The sequence below is a fragment of the Neopsephotus bourkii genome, unplaced genomic scaffold (genome assembly GCF_033783945.1).
Source record: "Neopsephotus bourkii isolate Nb327-2 ecotype Australia unplaced genomic scaffold, CSIRO-AGI_Nbou_v1 NB_1663, whole genome shotgun sequence".
In the NCBI taxonomy this organism is placed as follows: domain Eukaryota; kingdom Metazoa; phylum Chordata; class Aves; order Psittaciformes; family Psittacidae; genus Neopsephotus; species Neopsephotus bourkii.
In genome coordinates, this window is record NW_026902137.1 from 8,061,090 (window position 1) to 8,088,923 (window position 27,834).

The 27,834-nt window shown below is 46.1% G+C and overlaps 1 protein-coding gene across 1 annotated transcript; it reads left to right on the plus strand.

The window, feature by feature from the left end:
- The first annotated feature begins 1,699 nt into the window (after nt 1-1,699).
- On the plus strand, nt 1,700-27,834 carry SLC13A3 (solute carrier family 13 member 3). Its single transcript, XM_061375428.1, has 13 exons — nt 1,700-1,847; nt 11,622-11,887; nt 12,235-12,398; nt 17,219-17,285; nt 17,984-18,169; nt 19,049-19,174; nt 21,616-21,711; nt 23,480-23,584; nt 24,580-24,677; nt 25,898-26,010; nt 26,332-26,493; nt 26,837-26,974; nt 27,640-27,834. The coding sequence occupies exons 1-13, from the start codon at nt 1,737-1,739 to the stop codon at nt 27,823-27,825; spliced, it is 1,818 nt and encodes a 605-aa protein (XP_061231412.1). The 5' UTR covers nt 1,700-1,736; the 3' UTR covers nt 27,826-27,834.

Sequence of the window (27,834 nt, forward strand, 5' to 3'; positions counted from 1 at the left end):
GATGCCGGATCCTTGTCTTGCCAGCAGCCCCTGGAGTGCCTGGCAGAAGCTTTTGTGTCCATTCTATTTGAACAGAGCCGCAGTGGTGATGCTGTCACCCCTTAGCCCCTGCCCGGGATGGCTGCGGGGATTAACTGGTTTGTTACTGTTTGTGTGAAATGATAGACATGCCATTAAGGAGATGGAGGGAAAGAGAGGAGGTGGATCCAGACCTGGAGCCATTGAGGTGGGGTACAGTCCTGTTTCTGATGCTGATTGTATCACTGCACTTTTCCTGTGTTCTTGTTCCCTCTTGTTCCCTCGTGGTTTTTATAAGGTGGAGAGAGCTTTCTCAGTGGGTTCTTCTTTTTTGCCCAGTGCTTTTATCCCTGATTTCTTTGATGCTCTAGGGGTGACCTGCCTGGAGGTAGCAATTCTTGTGAAAAGGGAGAGGTTTCTCCACTGAACATGATTTTTATACATCTTTCATGTGTATGGGGCCAACTCACCCGGGTTATGAATATGTTTTAAAGCACTCAAAGGATGTTGGTGAAGTAGAGAGGCCATTATTTTGCTTTCCCTTTTTTCTCTTTGCTACTCAACTTCATTTAGCCTCCAATTGCAAGAATCCAGGCGATGAAAAAGCAGAGAGAAAATCCAGCTCCCTTGACTTTGATCTCTTGCTCATCCTGCTGGTGCAGCAGCTCAGGATGATTTGTGCCCCTTGCTTGGGCTCTGTCCAGCTGCAGACCTCTCCAGTGCTTGCTGAGATTTACCTTGCTCCAGGGGAGGGGATCCTGCCCTGTCCCACATACTCTTCCATTTTCCTTCTGATGACCCTGATACAGGGCAGAGCTGGCAGGAAAATCTGCCCTCAGAGTTTAAACTGAGCAGCTTTTGTGTTTTCTTTTTGACTCAGGACTGAAGCATCCTTAACTGTGTGGGTCTGGCCTCATTATGTTAAGGGCAGCCAGGGAATAGTCATATGCTACTTGCTTGCTTGCCGGGACTCACACTTGTGTGAGCTTTTTTGCCTCCTGCTTTTTGGGTATTTCCCATGGCTCTCTCCTGCTCCGCACCACTGGCCTTTTGTTTGGTTGTGTTAACTTGTTTTTAAAGGAAAAGAAATTAAATGAGAGTGTTTCACATGTCATTGAGAACAGCTTGTCAAACCTCTGAGTCACCGGGTGACTGAACTGTCGAAAGCAATTGCAGCTCCCTGTTTTTCTCATGGTTTTGAGATTTTAATGATGTACGTTCATACGCTGTTTCTGTGCATTGAGAGGAAATCTGTGAGGACTAACAGAAGTATTTAAACTGCTGCATCTGGGTGGTTTTTTTCCCAGCAATCACTATTTCTTTACACTTAGTTGCATTGAGTCTGAGTTATTGGCACTACCATTCGATGGCCTGCAGTGTACAGGTGGTCAACCCAAACGAGCTCTTGTGATGCTGGTTTTTTAACCAGTATCAAAACGTCTCCACCACGGAACCCCTGAACCCCTCGGTCTGCAAACGCTGCCACGACCAGAGAACGGTGATGGGGTCGAGGAGGGGATGATGCAGGGAGGTGGTACAGGGGATGCGGGCAGTGCACCAGGGTGTAAGGAGAGCACATGGGGGCGAAGAGCGGTGTGATGGGGCGGTCCAGCGGGGCGGTGCGGGGCGGTGGGGCCCCTCCCGGTGGGCGGGGCGGCCGCACTCCGGTCCCTCGGGATAAAGCCGGGCGGCGGCGGCGGGTGCGGGGAGGGCGCGGGATGGCGGCGCTGGGAGCGCTGGTGAAGAAGGTGTGGAGCGTCCGGCGGGTCCTGGTGCTGCTGTGCGCGCCGCTGGCGCTGGTGCCCGTGCTGCTCAGCCTGCCCCCCAAGGTACCCGGGCACGGAGGGGTGGATGTGGATGGAGAGCACCGGGGCTGCAGCCTGGGGACACCCGTTGGGGCACACGGAGCAAGGGACACTGGCCGCGGTGCAGTGGCCAGGGAAGCTGTAACCAGGGATCCAGACTGGTGGGCACTGTGTGGGGCCATGGGCCGGGAGAACACACTGGGGACACTGACTTGGAGCATAGACCAAGTTATAGATCAGTGCTACAGAGTGGGAGTGTGAACCGTGGGACACAGCCCTGGGGACATCGACCACAGCCATAGCGTTTGTGTCCTGTCCCGCTTTGCTGTTCACTGTTTGCCTCAGCCCCTGCAGTATCTGGTCCTGGTGAGGGTCACCCTGCCAGGGTTTCACCCCAGAGGCCAGAGGACCACCAAAGTCCACAGTCTGCTGCAGCTCCTCACCTTTCTGTGGCCACCTTAGAGTGTGAATGGAAGGGTGTCTTGGGGTTACTGTAACTTATTAGGGGGAAGAAGGGATAGCGTGAACTGCGTTTATGTTGCTTATATAGATGTTGGGAGGTGCAAGGAACCTGCAGTTCAGAATCAGCCTGAACTAAGTAGCACTAACCAGTACTTCTTGCTGGTACCTAGCTGCCTTATTGCAGTTTTTATTGCTAGCGCTCAAAGGAGGGCTGGGGAAACCGAGGCAAAGCAGGTCCTCCGCTGGCATCACCCATTAAGGTGCTTGTAGAGCCTGGGGTGGGAGGTGAGCACATGGGGCTCTGAGGCTGCCTGATTTTGCTGTCCCATCCCCTTTGCTGTGGATGGGGAGAGAGGGATGCTGCAAAGCTGGAGGTGTGCCTGCAATGCGGTTCATGCTGTGGGGCTGGAAAATGCAGGGGAGCCATGAGCGGCACCTGCACTGTTGTGGGCCATTCTCAGGGTACCTTTGGTGCTGTATCCAGAGGCATTGTGAGAAAGATATTTGTGTTGTGCTGTAAATCTGGAAAACCTGACCTCCTGGTAAGTTTTGGGCACTGGGGGGTGTGCGTTGGGCTGCATGTGAAGCAATCTATGGTAAAACCTTGGAGACTGGAGGATTTTTACACTGGTGCCGTATACACAGCTCTTGTGCACCAAGAGCCTCTCTGAGCCTTGGGTGGAAATACATGGGGTGGTGGAGTCTCTGTGAAGTATTGTCCCATTGACTTCAGTGTGGGCAGGATTTCACTCTTGCGTTCTGACTTGGGTCCATTTGAGAGTAGCTTTGTTTGCACCAGAAAGCAAGTGCTGATCAGTACTTGATTATAGAACGAACCAGAAGCCATAAGGACACAACGGTGGCATTTACTTCTGCCTGTGTAGTGCTTGTCAGGTGAAACCCTTATGTTCAAGGTAGCAAAATAAATCTCCAAATAAAAATATAGAATGAGCATTGCTTTATTTAATGACACTGTTAAAGGCACAAACTCCTTGGATTTAATCTCACATTTTTCAGTTTTCCATTACTGGGTGAGTTCTTACTAGGAATATAGTACATATCCGCCTCAGAGCAGAAAGTGCATTGCACAACAGATACTCAATTCCTTTGTGGGTTCATAAATATGTAATTATATGTTCATTTACAGTGGCTGTACAAGTGCCTTTGATTCTATTTATTAGTATCTTGTGTGACTTTGGCACTTGTAAAATGGTGAGCTGTGGTTAGAGGGTGAGGGGATGCCCTGTGCACTTACTATAGGGTTGTGCTTGTCCCCATGTGGTGGCCAATTGTGACAATAAACCCAGTGCTGTGCTGGGAGACAGCTCTCCACCTGCCTTCGCTGTGGAGAGGTCCTGGCAGAGCTGACTGCTCAGTGATCTGCTCTTCATGTGTTTCAGTTGGTAGCATGAGACTGGCTGGTACCTGCACTGGTCCCTGTCAAAACTCTGATGCTCATGTTAAACAGTGCGATGTCTCAAGCAAGCTCAAGTACAGCTTCACCAAGTTCCCCCTGAGTTTGGCATAGGGGTGGTCCTGTAGCTGGGCTGTGTCTGTTGGTGTTCAGGGGTCAGAGATTCATCTACAGTTTCAGCATGAAATTCTCTCAGTTGTTCAGCAAGAAGGGAAGCTTGCTATTGCATCAGCAGGGGATTAAGTTCTGACGTCTGGAGCCTGCTTGAACTGCCCTCTGCAGCCTGAGCCTCAGGGGGCTGCAGGGGGGGGGAATGGAGCAGGTCATGTTTTCAACTGTGGTGTAAAAACATCAAGGAGGAGGAACAAGTGAGGGCTCAGCAGGTGGGGATCTGGGGTGGCAGAGTTTGGGAGTTATCGTGGTGTGTGATGGAAGTGTGTGCCCTCAGCTGCACCGCTCAGGTCAGATGGTTCATCCTAACACAGGACTCGAGTCCAGCCTCGTGCTGTCCTGGGCAGCCAGGTCACAAGAGCTGCTGCAGGTATCCAGCAAGCTCAATCTCAGAAGCAATGCAACAGACTGGGCTGCTGCTGGTGTCACTGGGAGGCTGTCCCAGGAAAGCAGGCTGGGGCAGGAGGAGGTCCTGGGTATGTGCAGTAGCTGGATGTTCCTGGAATGATGTTAGGAACCTAGATGTTCCTAAGTACTTGGATATCTGGAGCATTGGGAGAGTTGGATGGGCTGGAGAGCCTGATGCTCCTGCTAGAATGGTTCTTGTGCTGCCTTCAAGGGTGTTACAGAAACTGGTAGCAGATGAGAAGCAGTGATGCTCAGTTCTTGCTAGTCTCAGGATGAGGTTTCCCTTGTGGGAAGGTATCTTACAGGTGCCTCTGCAGCACTTTCCTGTTCTGAGGATGCTGAAGTCTGTTCCCACCTCATGTTAACGTTTACCTTCCCTACTGGGATGCTTATCAATTTTGATCTTGAAGGGGACTTGAAGTCATAAAAAGCCACCTGAGCGTCAGCTTCAAGGGCAGTGTTTCACTTGGATATGGAGACCAAGAGATCATGACCTGAATTTCATACAAGGAACTGCAAATAGGACGTGGCTTCTTGGATTAGCGTGTGCTTCTGTGTGACTCCCTGTTGTCTGGGTGCAGTGGGTTTTCCAGTGAAACCTGCACATAGGTGACATCTCCCTGGGGATAAAATCCTGTGAGAGAAATCATCCATTGAGTCTGGCTTTGCTTACTCTTACAACTCCAGCATCCAGATCTGCTATTAAAGCTCTGGTCCGCTGTCACCCTGCTTGGTTGTTCTCCAGATCTTTGTACAAGTCCCTTCACAGAGGGCTATGTCAGGGCTGGCCCTGGTGCTGACATTACACTGATAGCTGTTAGTTTTATCCGATGACCTGTGTAGGTTGCAGTTGTGTAGAAGGAGGCTTCCCGAAGTGGTTTTGTCTGCAATCTCCTTTCTCTTGAATAGAGAAATGAGATTCCTGCTTTGTGGATGGGTTTGCTGGGACTTCAGGATGTGCTTCACAAACCGTGACTGGAAACAGGGACTTGCGTCTGTTGCATAAAACAGCAGGAGGAAATGCTCCATGTGGAGCTGCTTCCCAGGAACCGGTTCCCTGTGCAGGGATCTGTGTGTCATCTCCCACGCTGGTTGATGCTGAAATGGCTGAATATTTGTCCCCTGAGTGGAAATGCCTGTGACCCCCCCCCGTGCTTGGAGGGCTGTGAATGATTGCAAAGAGCTGGGGCAGGGCAGGAGGGGCTGGAGGAACTGCTCTGCTGGAAGGGGCATGGGGGGCACTTTTAATGAGCTGTGCAAAGAGCTTGTTCCAACAGCTTCTAATGAACTCAATGTCTACAGCCTCTTGGCTTGGTAACAGCTGAGGCAGCCAAATCTGCTAAAAGGAGCTCTGGGCAGGCAAATAGGGCCCAATGCCTTCGGAAAACAGACTTGACTTCCTCGGTGGCCATAGAGCAATTTAAAATTAACTTGGACGTAATGAGTCCTTCTGGTCAGAGCAAGGAGACTTTAAGAACTTCCAGAAGAGAAATTACATTGCTTGCACTTGAAAGCAAAGACAACAAAGGCATTGTGAGGAAAGGGGGTAATGCAGGTGGGGTGGTGGGCTGGGGGGCACAGCCGGAGCACAGGCAAAGAGGCAGCAATGAGGAGAGCATCCTGGCAGGTGCAGTAAGGGTGCCTGCATCCTGAGTATACATTTCATGCATAAAGTCCATCTCTGCTGTGTATGCACTTGGTGGTTTAGAAAGGCCAGTTCCACAGAATGGAAGCAATGGTCAGTTAAAAGAGACAAGAGGAAGAGCTTCAATGGGGAAAGAGGGGTGATAACTCGAAGTAGGGTAACTACATTTTACCACGTGCAGTGGGAGCTTCAGCTTAGTGAGAGGGTGAGGCTGGTGAAGAGGAAGCTGGCACAGAGAGGATGTGAAAGCAGCAATACTTGATGAGAAAGGGAAGTTGACAAGAGCCAGTGTTAATTGGAAGCTAAGAGCCATAGAAAACATGAAACAAAACGTGACAGAATTGAGGAATAAATCCCTGGGCAGGGTGTCAAGCTTGATGAGTGCAAGTGTGTGGCAGAGGGAATATGACCCGTGATATTCTGTTGCCAGATGGACAATGCAGAAAAAGCCATATTTGATGAAGCATTTTTGTTCTGTACTCGGGGAAGTGCTCCTATTTCATGAGATGTCTCATAATGCAGTATTCCTATTGGGATAGGAAGTAAAGGGAAACTGGAATATTTGCATCCAACCCAGGTTACTTTGAAATCTGCAGGTTTAGGCAACTTCCATGCCATAATTTTTGAAGAGCTGCCTGAGGAGTTTTGAGAACCAATAAACCAAGTGCATTTCTACAAGCCCCAGGGTGGATGGAGGTGACCAGGAATGCTGCCACAGGTCAGGCTGCTCTGGAGTCCCTCTTGAGAAGCAGATGCCAAAAAAAGGCTTGATATGGCAACATGTAATTAGCTGAACATAGCTACCAGACTGGCTACAGCAGCCAAGAAAGTTAATGTGGTATTTGTGTGTATGGAGATGTGCAAGTTGAGCAAGAGCAATGAGGATCTTCCAGGTGCTGTTTGCTGTGGCGGTGGCTTTCACCAGGACATCCTTCCAGTCTGGCTTCCACAGCTCGGAAATGGCTTTGACAAATTGAGAAGTCTCATTCTAAGTAAAGGACTGGAAAACAGACCATGTAGTGAAAGGCTGTAGGGGCTCAACCTGCTTCTCTCAAAGAACAAAAAGGCAAGGAGTAACTTGGTTGCTTCCTTGAAGGCACATCCATCCTGAGTAGAGTTTGGCTAAGGGTGGCCCAGGCTAAGGAGTACAGGAGGAGCATCTAAGAGTATCTAGAGGGTTGAAGGTGGCAGATTTGGATTATCACAATATAATTTTAAGGGTGAGGTTAATTCAGTGTAGGAACAGGTTACTAAGCTTGTGGTGGGTTCACCATCACTGAAAATGCTTCCTTTTTTCTGATCAAATCTGGTGGATCTGTCTTAAAACCAAAACCAAATCCTGATGCTTAAATGCAGACTCAAAAGGGGAGCTCTGTTAATCTCACATAGGGCGTTAAATCATCACACTGGCGTTTTAGCTTTGTCTTCAGTCATGGACTGTGTAGGATCTATTGCTGCCTCCAAGAGAAGGTGTGAGTTTCACACCTTTGAGCCAGTGAACGTTTTATCTAACATGCCCATTTCAGTTTTTGTTGTTAGTTTTCTGTGTGAACTCGATCAAATTGCTCTAAGCTCCACCTGGCCTGTTTGTAAAATAAAGATGATTCTGTCCTTCTGCCAACTGCAAAATACTTCGAGAAATATTAAAATACTAAAAAAATACTGAAAATACTAAAAGTAATAAAAGTGCTTGATAAGCTTTGTGTTCTTAGCGTAACTCCAGAGCAAAGTGCCTTCCCTGAAGCTCTTGCAGCTTGTGCCCCTGCGTTACTGGCCCCTTTCTAGCCACTCTGCAAATACCCAGCGGGAGCAAAACAACTCTGCTGGCAGGAAGGCTGGTAAACAGGGCTTGGTTTACCTCCAGGTTACATAATGTTTGCAGGAGCTGGGTTAGTAGACATCAGATTCACGTATGCATCCCACTGGAGAGCAAGCAGTGTGAGTGAGGTGGCCAGCAGTACAGTCACAGCTGCCATGTGAGGGCAGTTTGCGAGCAAGATGCTAAAAGCCACATTTTTGTACTGAGTAGTCCTGAATATTGTGGATGGGAAGTTTCTCTGTGATAGTAGTGGGATGAAAGGGCTTGGAAAGCTCTGGTTCAGCCAGAATATCTCTTGATACTGATCTCGAGGTCCTGCAGGAGCCCTGTCACCTCTCTAGTGTGAAGCAATGCAGAAGAGTGGTGAAGGAGCCGCTGGGGGTGATTGAGGCTGTGATGGCCATGTAACATAAAAAGGCTGATGGAGAAACCCCAAAGCTTGTCAGTGCCAAGGTAGAGCTTCTGGCAGTGCTGGGTCTGTCTGGTTGGGAGGCTGTGGGTGCCAGGCAGGCAGCACTGGGCTGCCCTGGATGATGGAGAACAAGGCCCAACTGAATCTCCTGATGTCCCATTTCAGACTGGTGATGGGGACTGGTGTCTTGTTCATGCCCATGTCTCCCTGCTATGCCTGGGTAAGCCAGTTCTCCTTATCTGACCCATATTTCCTGCCAGCACCTCCTTTCCCTGGGGCACATCATCTACCCTTCCAGGAGACCTCCTGCTCCCTCTGGCTCTCCTGCCCATAGGAGACTACCTTGTGGCTTGGCTTCTGCTGCCGTAGCTCAGCAGGACCCCAGTGTGGAAATTCCCCGGTGCTTTCAGTGCAGCAAAGGCAGGATCTGGAGGGGCAGAGGTTGTTCCCAAGGCTCTTGAGCAACAGAAAGGAGAGCTGCTGCAGCCCAGAACCACCGAGCACTTCCCTGGAAATCATTACATGGTTATAAAATTAACCCAATCACAAGACCCATTTTAAAGTCCGTATGTGCTACGATTTTCCCCCTGGACTTTGGTAGACTTACGTTGAAAAAATAAGAAAGATGCAGGAAGGTGAGAGAAGTAGGAATCTGACAGTGACACAGCAGAGGGATCAAGGGATCAAAGATCATGTGGGGTTGATGGTGCTGCACACAGCAGCAGATGCAGCCCAGAACATCCCTGGGCAGCCCTGGTCATCTCCCCAAAAGACCACTGTGACATTAGTTAGCATTTATTGTTTGCATACTGACCAAACTTGGGAACATCAATTAATTAACATTTGCAAGTTACCCAGAAGCCAAAAACCTTCCAATTTTATGGAGTTTGTTTCAACTTTATTCATGTCTTGAATGTTCATTTTATTCAGGGGAATGCTTGCTCCAAACCAAAGTTATTCTGAAGTGGTTGTATTTGGGTTTTGTTCAATGATGGTCCTGTGCTAAGTTAAATACTTCTTTAATGTAGGTGCAGTTTGTCATCTCTCTATATAAAAAATTGATAAGCAATGCTACAGCTTTCTTTTCCAAGTGGTTTGCTGTTGATCTTTATAGGTTTGTGGTCAGATCCATATAGAAAACCCTCCTTTCTGCCCTGTTTTAGTTTTACCCCTTGGCTTTTGATCTTGGATCAAGATTAGTTATTAGATTGATGCTGTGTTTCATTGCAGTGTTTTCCAGAACATTTTCCATACACCAGAGAAGAAATATCCCTTACTTCTAATTAGTCTTCTAAATTGTTCATCAAGTCAATTAAAGCCTTCACTGATATGCTTTTCTACCAAGGCTTTGTTAAATGTTTTCAGTTGCTCTACCCCTGTAAGAGGCAATGTCTTCATTTTGAAGTTGACTTTTTTGCAGGAAACTGAAGAACATTCTTCCAGTGGGAGGAACAAAAATGATTTATACAGCATTTAGAGATCAAATGCGAAAGGGCTTCATGAGAGCAAAGCTATTTCTTTGGTGTAAATGAGCCAGAGTAAAGAGAAACCATCAGTTGCCACGGGAATGAAATCGCTAACCCAGTGTGCAAACATTTTGAACCATGATTCTTTATTTTTGCCTATTTTGGCACTGTCAGGTTTGTTGCTCTGGTCCTGCCGCTTTGGAGGAAGTGAAGCCATGGGGAGCTCATGGGAACTGCCAGGTGCCAGGGCCGAGCTGGGAGCATTAAGGTTTTACTTCACACTATCTCATATGTCATTTCTCTGGGACCTAAATTAGGACTGAAAATGGTCTTTAAATCGGGATTTTGGGAACTTCACATGAAGTGTTGGCTCTGCCATCAGTTTTAGATGTATTAAAGAAATCAAAGCAAATTACTCCCAGCTCTGTGATACTTGCTTTTCCGCACACTGAAGCACTTCAGCTTCAGAGCAGCTTTATTAGCAGAGCTGCTTGTGAAATCCAAGCCTGAGTGCTAAAAGCAAATCAGAAATCTTGTCATTCTATTTCAAACTTTTCACCTCAATACACCTCAGGTGTACTCAATGATAAATTGGCTTCCCTTTACCCCGCTTTATGCACCTCGCTGGGTGTCAGGGTAAATTCTGCTCTTTGGCTTTCTCAGTAACTGTGGTTATTTGTTCATCCTCTGTTTGTGGATGTGTTACTGGGCTGGTGCCTGCTGTAGGAGCTTGGGGACAACCACATTCAGCTAAAGCCTGAGTCCTTTGCAGATGCCCAGGCAAGTCGTGGTTCTGCTGTACCTGTTCTGATGCCTTCCTGCATGCTCAAACACTGCAGCTGAGACCACATTGTCCCCAAGCTCCACACTGTTCCCAGCCCACGCTGTTCCCAACCCAGCAGGAAGCAGAGCCATCATCACCCCAGCAAGCCCAGCCCCGGGTGCAGGGGAGGAAGCTCCAAGCAGAGGGACAGAGGTGCCTTTGAGTAACAATTCAACCTGTTCAACAAGCTGGAAAAGAGTTGTCAAATAAATAGCTCTGTGGCTTCCAAATGACTCTCGGGTGTTATTTATAGTGCTGTGGGCACTCTGCCCCATGGTTGCTGACAATATCCCTGTTCAGCCCTGCCGTGACCAAGCCCAGCTCCACACTGGGCTCTCCCTCTCCTGTCTCTTCCTCTCCTCAGATTGGAGCTGTTCTCCTGATGTCTTTCCATCACTCATTATTTTGGCCACAGCCATCATGACAAATGGCTCTGGTCTAGTTTGTGCCTCCTGGATGGATGAATGAATTCACGCTGTGGTGTGGGGGCGCTGGGTTTCTGCCAGCCTTGGCTGAGGCTGGAGCAATGCTGGCCATGGGTGAGTTCCCTGCCCTCAGGAAGTGGTGTGACACCAGGGCACCTGATTTACTGTTTTCTGTAGGGACTGGGATGGGTTGCCGTGGAAAAGTTTCTCACAAATCTCTTAGGAGCCTCTAATAGAAGAAAAGGCAAAATCTTTGTGTGCTTCCTACTTGAAATGTGGGGACTTGATACATCCATCTCTGAAACCTGTTGTTCCATAGTCATGCAAAGCATGATCTGTGGAATTTGAAGAGGAAGCACAGACATTGGCGGTAGCAGGGTCAGATATTGGGACACTTCAGGATGGTAGCTGCAGTGCCTGCTGGGGATTAGCACCCTAATTCAACATGCTGGGACAGTTTCTACTCTCCAGAGCTTCCTTGGTTGATACTGCAGTGCACTGCCACCCTGCAGCACATAGGAAGCTCAGGCAATCAAGGAGGATTTGGGATTTGCTGTGGTCTCGGATGATCAGGGTAAGTCCTGAACCTCTGTGCAATGTAGGGAGAAGGTGTTGCACTTAATGGAAGTTACCTGGGAGAAATGCTGTATCCTTGAAGGAGGAATTGGTGCATTTTGCTTGTCTCAGTGTCTCCAAGTGAAAAGGTGTCTCTGATGCCACATGTCTTACTGTTTGTGTCTCCTCCTTTTGCAGGAAGGAAGATGTCTCTATGTGATCCTGCTGATGGCCCTGTACTGGTGCACGGAGGCGCTGCCCTTGGCCGTGACAGCTCTGCTGCCCATCGTCCTCTTTCCCTTCCTGGGGATCCTCCCCTCTAGCAAAGTTTGCCCACAGTATTTTTTAGACACCAATTTCCTCTTCCTCAGTGGTTTAATCATGGCCTCGGCCATTGAGGAGTGGAATTTACACCGCAGGATCGCGCTCCGGGTCCTTATGTTGGTGGGAGTCCAGCCAGCCAGGTGACTATGGGAGCAGGGGGTTCTCCATGGGGAACATGAGCTACACGAGGCTCTGCTCTGGTGGGCTGTCATGCGGATGTCTCCCATACTAGGAGATTGTCCACACCACCTTTTATCCAACTTACTGAGTTTATTCACTGTTTGCCTTTGCTCGGAGGCCAGCAGAGCACAAGGAGGATCAATTGATTCAGCCCCATATATGTGCTCCATCCAGTTACAGGATAGTCACTGAAGTCCTTTTTGTTGTTAGTTTTCCCTCTACAGGAGCTTTTTCTTCTGTAGCTATAATGTATCAGAGAACTCACCAAACTGAAGAAATTCAGCTTTTCCTTTTTTCTCTCTTCCAGACTAATTTTAGGGATGATGTTGACAACGTCTTTCCTGTCCATGTGGTTAAGTAATACTGCCTCCACTGCTATGATGCTTCCAATTGCAAATGCAATTTTAAAAAGCCTCTTTGGGGAGAAAAACACATCTAAGGATATGAACAGGGAAAATGAAGAAAACCAAGGTAATTGAGACAGGGCAGTAGCATAAGCCAGCTGAGTTCTGCCCTGCTGCCATCTGCCCCATTTTGTTGACTTCCATGGCACAAGTACCAGGTTTCATAGCTACAACTTCTGTCAGTGCTGATCCCATTTTGATACACACTGTATTACCATGGTGGAATAGTATTGGCACAAAAGGGTATTTTATTCTGCCCTTCCTCATGTCATGCAGGCGGCAATGCTTATGAGCTGTCTGGAAAAGCCAAGAAGTAGTGATGCCAAACCAACCTGCTCCATAAACCTGTTGTTGGCACGAGTTGAAGTTCAGCTTTGTGGGCAGGGTGGTGATGGGATAGTCAGAACTAGGGAGGGCTGTAGATAGTAACACCTGGGGAGGTGAGTGCTATGTAATGGTGTGTTGCTGCAGGGACAGGCAAGGGATTGACCAGGCAGCGAGAGCAGGGCATGGGTGAGGACAACACTCCCTCCATGGCTGCCGTGTGCTTGTGGATAGATGGGTTCTCCTCCCATTTTCTTCTTTGTTCCCCCATGAAACTGGAGCCTGAGCTAGAGGAGGACAGAAGGGAAGGCTGGCAAGTTAAATACCCATTTCTAAAGTGCTTCGTGATTTCCCAGCTTGATGTTACTGCTTGGTGGTGTTCTCAGCGGGTTGTGGACAGGCTGGGGCAGGGGTATGCAGTCAGATAAGGTCTTCATCTAACCCTCTCTTCACAAGTTATTTACCAGGAGTTTGGGCTTCTGTCAGGCAGTGATGAGAAACAGCAAAACAGAAATGAAGCCATGAAGTCCTCTTTGCAGCTGTTGCTGATAGTTGCAACAGTAGTCGTGGCTTCTCTTTCTTGCACTAATTAGTAATGCACTCCTACTGTGATTTAAAAGCAATGAGTTTTTGGTTCCCACTGAGTCCTAAGGCAGAAAAATGAGTCCCCAGAAGAAGACTCAAACATGTGCATGCTCTAATAAAGATGTAATTAATCATTCATCATTAATGTCCAGCAATCATGAGATATTTTCACTCCAGGTTGCTTTATCACATTTGCTTTATGAATTTTTGGCCATTCACATTTATTAAAATCAACTCCACTGACCTTCTTGCTGTAATTTCTTCTTCTGTAGCAGCATTGTGCTTTGTCAGTCTGCTTTTGACCTTCTTGATGCCCTCCTCTGAAATGATTTGACTGTGTGGTTGTGACTGTAAATACATTAGAGTTTGGGAAGATGCAAAATCAAGACCCCCATTGTCCCAGACATTGGCAAGCACAAAATTAAAGTCCTTGACTCACAATGCCGAAGTGAGAGAAGCCAGAAAAGGCGTGGGGAGAGGCATGCAAGTAAAAGAATAAATAAAGCGATGCTTTTGCAAATATCATGTCATGGTGTGAGATGTATTTTTCTTTTGAGGTAGAGACTTATAAAAGTAATAAATACAAGTGAAGGAGGGTTAATTTATAGAATGTACAACATCAAAATGCAGGAATGTAGGTTTTCTGGTAGACTTTCCGTTTGAACTTTAGTATTCCAAGGTAAACTCATTCTTTTGTGAATGGATGAGAAAAGCTGAGTTCCTTGAAGGAAGCGCTAACCACGAGTCAGTCAAAAGCAATGAATCTGATGTTACCCTTAGGAGCAGAGACATGAAGGTGAGCTTTCTGCAGGGGGGATCCTCTCAGTTGGGTGTCCTCTGCAGTCAGGGCTCGTTGCAGATCTTCAATGGGACTGTTGTAGTTGTTTTCTTCACCAGACCTGATGAAACCTGACTAAATGTAAGGAATGTGCATTTGAGAAAAATGTATGCTCCTTTCTTAGTGTTTTATAATCTAAATTGTGATGTGTGTTCTGAAAAAGGCAGGCAGATTTGTTAAGGATGTGGAAGCAAACTTTTACAATGGCATATGGTAAGGTCATTTTGCCAAACTGCTTGGATATGCTTTAGTAACACTGTAGGAGTGTCCAGGATGGGTGGCTAAAAAATTTATATATTAAAAGATATGTAGCATGTAAAAGAATTAGGTTTTCTGAAGAAATCTCAAGTATATGGAACCACTTTTGTGAAGGGCTTTCTTTGCTTATGCAGTGCCAGAATTAAAGTGATGTCTCTGATCAGTTGCGCACACTTTCTTGCTGATGAGAGAACCTCAAGGCTGCAGTCACTTAGGTCCATGCTCAACCATGTGGACTGTGTGTTGTAGATCAGTGAATATTTGAATTCTTGGTGTTGTTGATAGCTAAAACTTGGTGTAGTGTTTTGTTCATTTTGATGCTGTTGGCTACCAATGCAAGAATGCAGTTAGATGAGCGCTGGAGGCTGAAGTCTTGGTTGGTTCTGGTTGATCGAAGCAGGGTTATAAACTGAATACTCACAGGCTTTCTTCAGCTTCCAGAATTTTCCTTTTGGAGGTGGGTTATAAAGTCTCTACAATTCTGTCTGACATCTCCAGCAATAGGTGTGAGTCAGGCTGGAAACTGCTGTTCTTGTGAGCCTGTCCATCTCTCCTGCTCTCTGCTCGCTTAACCCATCATTGGCAATATTTCATTTCTCTGAGAAGCTTGAATATCTCCAGGTAAAAATGACAAGAAAATGTTTCCATCCTTTTTTCCCTGCATAGAGCATATCTTTTGCAAATTCAAGATAAGCTGCAGTCAGTGGTGAGGTATTTTGTTTGGTTGTAGACCTGGAAATGTTGTCTCTAAAGGGGCAGGTGGGAAATACGTGTTTTTGGACACCACTGTGTGGTTTGGCTGCCTAACCCAAGCCTGAGCTGGCAAGGTATGGTCCCAGTGCTGCTGCCTGCACCTGTCAGTGGGTGGAAATGTGCATTCTCAGCCTTTTCAACTTTTTAGAAACAATAAAAATGTCATTAAAACCAAACTTACCTAAGATAAGCCTTTCTGCCTCTAAGGTATACAGGGTATTTGGTTGAAATGGCTAATTACTCCTTTACATACTGCTCTGTGAGAGGTCTTCAGCCACGTCGGACCTCAGTGGTCTTTGTCCTCTTCTGATTTATGGACCTGTAACAATTTTCAACTCCTTTTTACAAGTTTCATAGGAGAAGCTTGCAGTAACTCTGGCTTTCCTTTGTATGGTTGCCTTTTGCAAACCCTCCTGGAGAGGTAACTTACAGATGGCCCTGGCCAGATGGGGTGGAATTCTGGGCTCAGCAGGGAAAAAGAAATGTAATAATATGGAGCGATAGAATGCAATATATGTCTTTGCAGACCCAGCACTAGGCTTGAATGGGATAGCAGTGGTAAGAGATCTTCGGCAAGGTGCGTTGCAGGATCAACAGTCAACCATGGGTTAATGTTCATCCTAATTACATCCCTCCATGTGGCATCGTTGGGATGAAAGCTCAGCATGTGCATCTGAGCCAATTAACTGCAATTCAGTAAATTAGCCATGTGTAAAACATGACTTTGCAAAAACCCTTGGTTCACTGAGCTGGAACGAGCTCCGTGTCTTTGGTGCCCACGTAAGCCAGTCCGGAGACTTTGACCACTGGCTGCTCTTCGTGCACTGCTTTTGGGCTCTAGTGTATATACTGGTAGAAGAGGATAGTGTTTTGGCTTGAGGAGGGGTGCAAGGAAACCTGGGGACTGCTGGGGTGCAGTACTAGGAATTGGGCTCTGCACACAGTGGTCTGTAGAGCCTGGGATGATGCAGGGACACAGGCCTCTGGACCCAAACCAAAGACCCTAAGGAAAGGCAGCAGGGCTGAAGGTGGATAAAACTCACAAAGGGCTCCATTCCTGAGGAGGAATATGGAAAATGGGGTTTAATAGCACACTTCTACTCCCAGCCTAAGGAGGTTGAGCCATGAGCTAGGAATACAAATGCAACAAGCCTTAGTATGAGATCTGGTAACACAGAGCAATGGTGTTGCATTTCTGTCTCGATTTCTGAACTGTCATGTTCATGTGTGTGTGTGGTAGAGTGATGTGCAGTTCCCAGTCTACTGCCAAAGACAACATTGGTCTTTCTGGTCAAAATACATCCTTTCCTCAAGTGCTCCTGCATCCTGCTTGTGTTCCCTGTGGTTGGTGATACGGAGGGTGGTGAGGCAGAACCTGTGTGAAATAGGTAGGAGGGTTACTGGGAAATGGGTATGCAACAGGTTCCTCCTGGGGTGGCCCTAAACTTGTGGTGAGGAGTGGTTGCTCAGCCTGCAGGGTCTGTCATTTATAGAGGGGATGATAGGCTTGGGAATGGTCCTTGCTCTTGGGGTGGCTTTCAGAGGACCTGGTATGAAGCCTAATCCTAAGTGTGTCTCACTCTTGCCTGTATAAAGGGAATTACAGCTTTATAGTGACTTTGTACTAGGTGTCTGCAGGGGGTAAAATTCTCGTCCATTGGGGATGTTGTTCTGAGGCAGGGAGTGCTCCTGCTGTGCCCTGGGGAATGCACCTCACAGATACATCGGGCCCAGTGGGTTTTTTTGCTAAGAATGAGCTATTGTCAACTCCCCCCCAGCAAAGCCCATCCCAACCCCATGACTTAAAAAGGGACACCCCTGAACTCCTGCTTGTGTTAGAAGATCCCAGAGCCCAACCCTTGGCAGAAAGTAGTAAAAGGAGCAAGAGCTTCTGGTTGTTGGAGGAGAAGCTTGGGGGCTGTGGTGGGACCAGAGTGATAGCAAGAGGAGATGGGCTCGTTCATCCCCACCAGGAGCTCCTGACCCTGTCCCTGTGGCATAAGCCCACTCTTGGTTTGCACAGCCCCTACTCTATAAATAGCAGTTGTTTCCTCCATTCCTCTGTTTGGTTCAAGGAGAATTTTCTAGATGCTTTGAAGTGTTTTAAAGTCCTCATCTTTCTTTTTCAGCATCTTTACAGCAGAATAAACTTTACACTGTACCAACTGAGATGCAGTTTCTGGCAAGTACTGAGGAGTAAGTTAACTATAAAGTTTGTATTAGAGAGTTGAGAGAGAGAATTATCCCCTGAGTTAGACCACCTTTTAGGAATTTGATATTCAATCATTGAAATGTTTTGATTTTTCCAAATGCCTCAATCACTAGCGGCCTGATGATAGAAACCCTCCTCTCTGTGTCCAGCATTCCTCTGCATGTTCAAATCATTGCAGAGATTTTCCAGCCACTCCAAAATGGTAGCCAGAGGTGGGGAATTGTGCCTTGTTTTTCTTAGGAACATCATAAGTGTGGTGTGAAACCCACCAGGATTTACACACTTTTGATGGTCCTGCTTTGGTAATGACGGGAAGGAAGCATCTTTTGGGAACAGATGTTTCTTTCCTCTCAGTGCTATCAATTTATTACTTTTAGCTTTTAGCAGACCTGTGGACTGAATGTTGAGTGTCACAAGTTGCAGAGGGGCTGGGCAAGGCATGTGCACCCTCAGCTCCAATGGATGGGTGCTGAGGGTGCTCTGCCCTATGCAAGGCTGCCAGTCCTATGTGGCAGTTCATCAAGCAGACCCCTCTGCAGCAGTGAGTTGCTAAGGTGTCCTTGAGGACAGTGTTAGTTTGGATTGTTAAAAGTGGGAATTTTCCTTCTGTCAAGGCTCTGAAGTGGTTGCGCTGTATTTAAACCAGGGCTTTCACCGGATTCTCTTTTGGACTATTTTAAAGCAAAGACCTGACGGAGGAGAAGGAGGTTACCAGTGATGCTCTCTCAGACTTAAAGAAGGAGGAAGACTACAAAGCAAATATATGGAAAGGTTTCCTCATCTCAATCCCCTACGCAGCCAGCATCGGAGGTACAGCAACACTGACAGGAACTGCACCAAACCTCATCCTTCTGGGGCAGCTGAAGAGGTATGGGAGGCTGTCCCGGGGAGCCTTGTGAATCCTGGAGAACAGGGACATGATCTCCATCCCTGTAGGAAATGCCCTTCTGTATTGAGAGCTGTTTTGGGAAATTCATGCCCTTTCAGAACATTTTGGGAAACTTTGTGAGCAGATAAAAGCAGGGAGTGGTTGCATCAGCCTTAGCTGTAATACGCAGGTTCCCAGCATACTCAGCCAAGCCGTCAGCCAGATTGGTGCATATGTGCCTCACCTCACTGATGCTCTTAACCCCATTGAATTTAATGGGACTTAACTCCACGCTTGCAATTAATCTCAGAGATGTTTTGATGAAACAGGACATGTAGTGTTTTGTGAGCAATTATATCTACTGCTGTATGGTGGTAAGGAAAATAAGGAACCCACTACTTCTGGCCTGTTTTCTTAGTCATAAGATATGCCTCCAATGAGCATAGAAATAGATTTAGACTTTGCTGGCCTCTACAAGTAGTACATTCAGTCTCTCCTGGGCATGTGCAGCATCCCTATGAGGTTCATGTTTGACTTTCCAGCAGTTATTGTAGTAGGGTTTAATCCTGGGTGTTCAGGAGTATCATTGTATGAGAGCATCAGCTATCTGGAGAGAGGTTTTCAGACCTTCCCTTGCAGGTCTGCACGGCTGGGCTGGGTGAGCTGGGTGGGAGAGTGTTGCTCCAACACAACACTCCCCAAATCTCCTAGTGCCCAGATTAGCCCAGATCACTGCTGATGCACACAGAGGAATGGTTTTGAAATGCTCACTGGCAAGTCTGTGGGATATTTTGCTGCTGATTTCAGATGCTTGCTTACCGGTAAATTGAAGGGTTGCTTTCCCATCTTGCATTAACTTGATTTTTCCCATCTGCTTAGTTATTTTCCAGAATGTGATGTGGTGAACTTTGGTTCTTGGTTTATGTTTGCATTTCCTTTAATGCTGATTTTTCTTCTCATGGGATGGCTATGGATCTCCATCCTGTATGGAGGAATTAACCTGAGGTACGTTTAGATTCCCTATATATATGCGCATAGTCTGGTCACGCCAGCATTGTGAAATATGTGTTCATTATGATTCTTGTACTAAATCTACTGGTATCACCCAGGATCATCTCCTAGTTTTATAACTAACTTGAGGATACTCATGGAATAACAGGTCTACTTTGAAGAAGCTGGTATGCAACAGGAAGGTTTTAAAGTATCTCAGTTAGACGTGCTTTAAGTGATGTCTACAGAGTACGCATTATACATTCATTCAGTTAAATATAACAGTTTTTAAAGGTTGTTTTATTGCCTGACCTGGGCTTGTGGCAGATTTTCATTGACAGAAAGCAAAGCAGGATCAAACTTTGCAGGCCAGCCTGGAATCTTGGCTCCCCTGGAATTAGTAGCAAAAATCTCCTAGCACATAAAAGAGACAGGATTTGTTCCTGAGGCAGAAACTTGAGTTTGGAACAGATTACTTCACAACAGGGCTTAATTTTACAACAATGTGTTAATCTGTAACTGATAATAACATGTTTTTCCGGCAAATCTTTGCTGGATACATGCAACCCCTAGTGTACGCTACTTAAAATAATTGCAGCATTACCATGCTGGAGCCCTTTTTGGAGCCCTTATTTGGAGCCCTTTTTCCCTCTACGCGTTCTCATACATGATAGTAACAAGCTCACAGTCTTGCTTCCTCCAGGGACCATACAGAATTTGTAGTATTTTGGAAAGTAATTGTTATTTTGATTTTAAAATGCAAATAGAGGGGGAAAGGGGAAGAGAGAGCAGGTGTCCAAATATTTACATTGTCTCAGAGACAGGAAAAAATCAATGGGAAAGTTTCAATCCAGAAAATGCCAAATACCGGTCCTTAAATTGCTTGTGGGGCTTCATGGGATGCTCTGTGGGTTGCTGTCTGCTTGCTGCTCTGGGATGCTCTCTACGTGCTGCTCTGGGATGCTCTCTACGTGCTGCTCTGGGATGCTCTCTACATGCTGCTCTGGGATGCTCTCTGCGTGATGCTCTGGGATGCTCTGCTGGCTTGCAAGCTCTGCATTGCGTGGCCAGGGCTTGTGCAATGCAGAGCCTGAAATCCCATGTCCTGTGGTGAGGGCTGGGGCACAGCCCTGGTGTCCAGCCAGCACAGATCTGGATGGTCAGGTGAGGTAAAAGGTATCTGTGCTGGCCAAAGCCCCTGGCAAAATGTAGAATTGCTTTTGTGCTTGGAGAACGTGATGCTTTATGTTTTGTTTGGCTTGCCTCTGTCAGCACAAAGCCTGGCTTTATTGGAATAGCCGGGCCAGCACAGATACCAGTATTCCCCGGTGGCGAGGTGCCTTGGAAGAGACATTGCAAAGCTGCACAAGTACAGATGGGCTTCTGAAGGAGTCTGTTGGGCTGCTTCAACTGTAACAAGGCAGTGATAGTGGCTGCACTTCCCACGTGGGCAATTCATTGGTGTCTGCAGCACAATGCAGACAGGTAGGCATGGCTCCAATAGTAGCAGGTTGTCTTTGCTTGAATCCAAAACACATTAAAAGGTTTAGATGTGGGCTGGCTGAGCTAAGCTGAAGCTGCTGTTACTAACTGCCCCCCAGAAGAAGAAATTTAAGGGCCAGGTATAGCTATTTGAGGTTAACCATTCATTCTATACCATTCATTCATATAGAAGATCCAACTACTATATCCTGTTGAAAGAGTGAACACATTAAGGAAGCACAGGCATCACAGGGCCAGATGGATGCATTTGATGCAGAAAGTTGGGTTTGTAGGTTTAATCAAGGTCACAGGCAGGGTTAGAAACTGGGTTCAGCGTCATGGGATGTGGTGGGAGATGCAATGTGAGGTATGAATATACCATTTGTATGCACATCCTACAAAGGAGCAAACAGTGTGTGCAGTCAGTGCGGCCAGGCTAAGAGGCTTAGCCAGGAGCACATTAACATTCCTGGCCAGTTAGAAATTCCTCACATTTTTGTTTCTCCTCAGCAGCATCCTGGGATCACCCAGGAAATGGCAAGTGACTGGAGAAATGAAGGGACAGATTAATTTTCCATGTCACACTCTTCCTACTTGTTCTGCCCAAGTAGGCAACTGCTAGAGATGAGGAAATCCGGCAGTGTTGGGACTTTCTTTTGGCAATCGCAGCCCATGCTGGAGGAAATAGTTCAGAATATAAATCAGAGGAAAATTCCTAACTTTTGCAGGGTCTTTTTTGTGTGAACACACAGAGAAAGGATATAGAACATAGGGCTTTCTTGCTTTATCTGCATCAGAGACCTTCATCATTAGTCTTTATAATCTGAGGTAATGCAAACTGTGCTGCTAGAGATGTACAGCTCTTTGAAACTTGCAGAGCAGGCACTGGAGAAGTACATAGCAATAGAAAACACAGCATTTACTGTGTCAGTTGTATTAGAAGCATGTAAAAATGTAACCGTGTTTCTTGGCAGGGGCTGGAAAACAAAAAAATCAAATCTAAGAGTGGATGCAGAAGCCCGAGCCAGAGAAGTGATAAAGGAGGACTATCAAAAACTGGGTCCAACAAAGTGAGTCATAAAGTTGGGATTGAAACGAAGAAGTTATCAAGTGGGTCTGGAAATATCCTAAGAGTGGAGGATTGGGGAAAATGGAGGTTTTTAGAAGAAAATGAAATACATGTTTCAACTCAGGGTGTTCATAACCTGCCGATGTTTGCTTTTTGCATGCTCCAGCCTCTTCTCCTTCGCTAACATGAATAATTACAAACAGCAGCTTGTTCCCAAATCTGCTCAAGATCAAAGTTCATATTATAGACTGAATTCTTGCTGGGCTGTTTAATTACTGCTTATAGTTTTTCTATTCCAGGGACAAAACCAGTCCTGTGTGCATTATGTACTAACCAACACAGGCTGAATATTGAAGGCTTGTGCATGCCTGTCCTGCAAAGCTGGCAGCATTTGCTGAGAAGGCTGGTGGATTATATGATAGATATGAATCATATGTATTGTAGATATACTTTAAGAAATCTTAACAGCTGCTCAAAGAAAGCACATCAAAGAAGTCAGATCCATGTCACAGAATATATTGTTTTTTTCTCAATAACTCCTTCAACTGTATTAGGTGAAGAAAGAACAAGAGGTTTTTGTCTCAAAGGTCTTCTGGAAAAATCTTGGTGCAAATTGCAGTGATGGGGATCCTATTTTGGAGAAAGGAACCAGCAGGAAGAAACTTGAGCTTTAGACTTAGGAGAAGTGCCAGAAAAGGGGAAAGCAGGAAAAGCTGAGTATCTCTAGGAATCAAACCCTAGGTATGTCCAACCAGCTACCAGTATTCTGGGCTGTGAAGGGCTAGTGAAGGTTTTTGGAATTGTAGGTGTTATCCTTAACTGATCTGTGTTTCTCCATCTGTAAAATAGTATCTCCATACTCATGGCAATGCTGTGAAGATTCAGTGATGTTTGTGTCATCAAACATCATTATTGACATTGTAATTATTGCTGTTGTGTGGGAGATGGAGTGGTTCTTCAAAGGCAGTTGTCTGTGCTGCAAATGAAAGAAATTGGTTTATTTGTTCCATTCAGTGCATTATCGAGCAGCCTGCAAAATGTCTCTAAAAGAATCAAAGTCCCACTTTGAGGTCTAGGAGTCAGGAAGTCCATTAAGCCATGCTCTACCAATTTGATTAGCAACCCCATAACTTAAAATCAGTGCTAGTGGCCTCTTCCCAATGTTTAAATGCCCTTTCTTGTGCTTGGAGAGATTTTAAACAGTGTTTTGAGGAGTCATCTTGGTTAAATCTTGACTCCACTAGATACTTAGTGAATAATATTGCCATTTACCCTGCTGTTTGTTGTGTGCCTAAGGAATACTGTTTAGATTTTGACCTTGAAGAAGTTTGTTCCTGCTGTCTCATACATGATTTAAATCTCAGACATCCTTTTACATTGCTTGAACTGGAATGAAACCATCCCTAGCTGACTGTACCTTAGGGACATCCCAGAGGGCAGTGGTAAGAGGAATGACCATGACAAGCTGCTTGGCCAATCCTCTCTGCCTCACCCAGAGGCTCAGCCTCACGTATGCTTCTTGTGACATCTGGGCACTCCTGATGCCCGTCTTGCCTCTCCTTAATGTTTTCCAATAAGAGATAATTGCTGGCAACCATCAATATTTGCAAATAGATTTCCCATCTATTCCAGTGTTTCACTGTAGTTATTTCTAGAATGCCAGCCTAACTTCCCACCCAAGCTGCTGCAGCCTGAGCTTGATGCTTGTCCTAGCCTAGATCCACCCCTTTAGCACATCAGTGTTCTAATTGCACTTCTTTACATTTTAGGTTTGCAGAACAGGCAATTTTCTTCTTCTTCTGCACCTTCGCGATCATGCTTTTCTCCAGGGATCCCAAATTCATTCCAGGTTGGGCAAGCTTATTTGCACCAGGGTAAGATTTTATTCTCATTCATTCCACTGTCCCACTTTTCAATACCATTTCCAAGTTGCTGAGGTTCCTGGGTTTCTGATTGTGTTGCTTAACACTATTACTCAGGTTTCCTGAAACAAGTTTAAACTGAGCTTCAAGTAGCAGAACCAGCTTTATTGTTTCTGTCTCCTGGAGAAGGTACATGAAGCCTGGTGGGAAGTTAGCAGGTGTCTATCTGAGGCCATCCCATGGGTTTTAATGCTGGGAACACTGTTTATAGGCACATTTACAGCGAAATACTGAGTTCTTTATACAATCCAATGGTTTCAATGGAGGCTGAAGAGAGATGGCAAGAGCTGAGCCTGAGTATTCTGTCTGTCTCGCAAGTTTGTCTCCCCTGTCACATCCACACATTGGGAAGATGAATGGATAGAGCAGCTGGGTAATGCTGAAGTTCAGAGAGGGTCTTGTTGTTTCTTAACAGAAGAGACCTCCATAGTTTGGGTTTTTAAGTAAAGCCCTAGCTTAATGAATGATTCCTTAATACAACAAAGTAGTTATGGACTTTTTCCTCATCAGTTAATAGCTCCTTACATTCAAACACATTCTTAAGCTCTTTACTGGATGGACCCTGCCTTTCACCTTAGTGTCTAAGCGTTTTGCAAAGAGCTCATGTAAGTAGGATAGTCTGAGCTCTGCCTCTCTTCCTGTCTGCAGTGAACTGTGGAAAATTGTCCTCAACCCGTCATGGACTGACCATGATTCTGCAGTCAGAACTGCCAGAGCAGCAGCATGGTGGGGCTTAGATCTTGGGTTTTACACTTGTAGGGCAGCTTTTCTAGAGGGTTCACAGCCCGTTGTAGAAATGCAGCTCGACGGGGAATTAAAAGAACTGTGAACAACAAGTGTTGTTCAAACCTGATGGAAACTTGTAATCTTCTTTGGCAAATCCCTGTTCTCATAAACTTTGTAATTCTACAGGGTTTCTTACAAGTGTTTCTGCTGCTTTTGGACAGGTTTATCTCAGATGCGGTTACAGGAATCACCATTGTGATTATACTGTTCTTCTTCCCTTCGGAAAAACCTTCCTTCAGGTGGTGGTTTGACTTGAAAGGTGAGTAGGAATGAGACCTCTCCGGGCTCTGGCAGGGCAGGCACGGAGCAAGAGCCAAGACTATTCCCCCTTGGACCTGCACCAGCCCCCAGCAGCTGCACTGGCTTGAAGGAGCAATGTGATCCTACAGAGGCTTTTCATCTGAAGTGCCAGAAGAGGTTTGGCAGTTGCTGCCCTGCTGCTGGTTGCAGCAGTGACTCAGTTGCTTGTGTAGCTGTCAGAGATGATGCTGTGGTGGGTTGAAGTGAACTGAAATCAGTGTTGATTTACCATAGCAGACCTGATTGTGAAACAGAGGTTTGATTGCTGACACCCAAACAGCTCCTGTCCCTCAGTGCAGGGCATGAACCTCTGAGAGGGCAGAGCTGGGCAAGTTGTCCACACTTGGGGGCTCTTCCTTAGTTCCTAAATGATTTAGAATTGAAACTCCTCAAGCCCGACCACTCCAGCAGGTTTTGGTCCCAGGAGTCTTTTGAGGTCATGGGTTTTTCCTCTTGAGCAGCACTGAGATTCAGACTTTAATTCAAAAGCCACTTGGAATAAGATATGGTCTTAATGTTGAGATGCAGTTGATGAAGGTCCTTTGTGGATGGTGCAGCACAGCCTGGGCTCTATGGGAACTGTCTGCTCAGAGTTATGCACATTTATTGTGTTGTCTGTATGCAGGAAGATTTTTAATCAGGCCTCCTCTGGATAAAATCTATGCCCTTGTCCAACAGAAAATTACAGTCCCATTAGTGCATTCTTCCATATGGCAGAGCTCACTCCATCATGTATTAAGAGAGGAGGCTTTTAGGAGAGATGAGCTTTTTGCTGTAGAACTCACTGGCTGTTGAAGAGCAAGTGGAAAATTAATAACATCCTCTTCATTCAAATGGTAGAAAATGTCCTCCTTCCATGGACTCCCATTTGTGGATGACAATGTTTAGGTTTGACACAGAGAGCTATTTAACCTGATATTAAATGTTCCCTCAAGAAAGCCTCAAAGAAAATTCTTAAGTGCTAGAATTTATTTTATTTTTTCTTTTTAAGATCTGATATTAAGTTAAATGATCTTTTTATTGTGTAGCATAAGAGACTCCATGTGAATATTTTATCAGCAACTCATGGTTAGTGAGCTTCAGCGCTGATGTCAGGCTCATGGTATCATTCTGTCAGATGATGACTGACGTGCTCCCCTTTGGGCTCATGTTTGATGTGGGGATTTTCTCTCTGTCTAGCACCAAACACTGAGATGCAGCCCTTGCTGACTTGGAGGAAAGCCCAAGAGACAGTGCCCTGGAACATCATCTTGCTGCTCGGAGGAGGCTTTGCCATGGCAAAGGGCTGTGAGGTGAGGCCTGCTGCAGATGCCATCCCGTATTTTAGCAGGGTGTCACTTGGGATTCTCATCTGGCTCTGGGAATTTTGCCTCTGTGGACTCACAACGCTTGAAGGACACGTTTCTCAACTCCAAGTGACAACAGTGTGCAACAGATCATTAAGGAAGTTAAGAGATCTTGCAGCTCCTTTCAAACTGCTTGCTGGTGAATGCCCTAAGGACATTGCACATAAGTGAAGGTTGTCTGTAATTTATAGTTCTAGGATAGGATCAGTTCAGCTGCAGGGACACAGGAGCGCTGCTCTCCAGCTTGTTTGCTCTCTCCTTCTGCAGGAGTCTGGATTGTCTGTCTGGATAGGAGGCCGTCTGCATCCTTTGGAGGGTGTACCACCGCCTGTGGCTGTCATCCTCGTCACGATTGTCATTGCCTTATTCACGGAGTTTGCCAGCAACACAGCCACTATTATCATCTTTCTGCCTGTCTTGGCAGAGCTGGTAAGGTAGTCCCATGGCAAGACCAGCTTTTCCTCTGCTCTCCTCCTTGCCCTGCCCCATGGAAGGGCAGGTTTGTGTTGTGTCTGTGCTGGGACAGGCACTGTGTGGGTTCTCCTGCTTCTGGGTTTCAGGCACTTGGATGTCCTTGGGAGCAGCAAGTGCCTGTAGCATAATGTGGACACTGAAGGATAATAATCCTTCAGACATTGGCAAGATACATGGTTATTTATCACAGTGTGGGATAGGGCTCTGCACAGTGCACTAGCTGATTGCATTCTTTAATATACATGCTGGTGAGACTGAATCCCCAAGGTGCAATTTCTGTTCCTTTCTCTTTTTCAAGGCCATTCGTCTGAAAGTAAATCCCCTTTATTTAATGATACCAGGGACTATAGGATGCTCCTACGCATTCATGCTGCCAGTCTCAACACCTCCTAACTCAATTGCATTTTCTTCTGGACACTTGATGGTCAAGGATATGGTAAGTTCTTTTAGATACAGCAAGTGCTGAAAACAGCCTGAGTGGAGTCTTTAAGAAAGGAATTTTCCAGATTGTTACTAGTTCAATATATAGTGAAGTGTTCTCAGCAGTGTTTGAAGGCACAGGGATTTGGAAGGAGTCTTATGAAGTTTGGCTCTGTGAAATTTGGAGCCACTGTGTCTCCAAATGTTGACAAAGATAATCTTGAATGTTCTCATTGTCTTACAGACCCTGCTCCCATTGCTGTGAGTGTACACAACCCAACTTTCATAGGTTTCTGAACACAGGAAAGGTTCTCCAGCTCAGTGAAATAAAGCTTAGGAGTAAAATTAGGTTCAGTTCCAATCCCTGCTCACATTCCTGAGGCTTAAACAGATGTTCATGTTTTTGATAGATCAAAGCTTCCTGAGCATCTGCAGAATGGCCTTTGTGGCTTAAGAAAGCCCCCTTAAGATGTAGCTAATATTAACAGCAATTAAGCCTTCCATTTTTATAATGTTTATGTTCAAATAGCTTCATGCTTCACATGCTGTAGATGTAATGGAATCATAGAATCATAGAATAGTTGGGGTTGGAACTTACATAACTGACACAGAACCATAGAATAGTGGGGGAAAGGACCTTGCAGTCTAAACTCAACAGTTCTCTTTGTATTTCTTTTGTAGGCAAGGACTGGGTTGCTCATGAATGTTATGGGAGTTCTTCTTCTTAGCTTGGCTATGAACACATGGGCCAAGAGCATCTTCCAGCTGGGGACCTTCCCTGCATGGGCCAACATCCATGCAGAAAATGCCACCACACCCCTGACAGCTGTAGAAAATGTCACTTTAAGTGCACTAAATAAAATATGAACAAAGCCA

Coding starts and splice junctions, on each gene's coding strand:
- SLC13A3 (XM_061375428.1), top strand. CDS start 1,737: ATGGCGGCGCTGGGAGCGCTGGTGAAGAAGGTGTGGAGCGTCCGGCGG. Junction 24,678..25,897: donor GTGGTGGTTTGACTTGAAAG/GTGAGTAGGAAT, acceptor CTCTCTGTCTAG/CACCAAACACTGAGATGCAG. Junction 26,494..26,836: donor TGCCTGTCTTGGCAGAGCTG/GTAAGGTAGTCC, acceptor CTCTTTTTCAAG/GCCATTCGTCTGAAAGTAAA.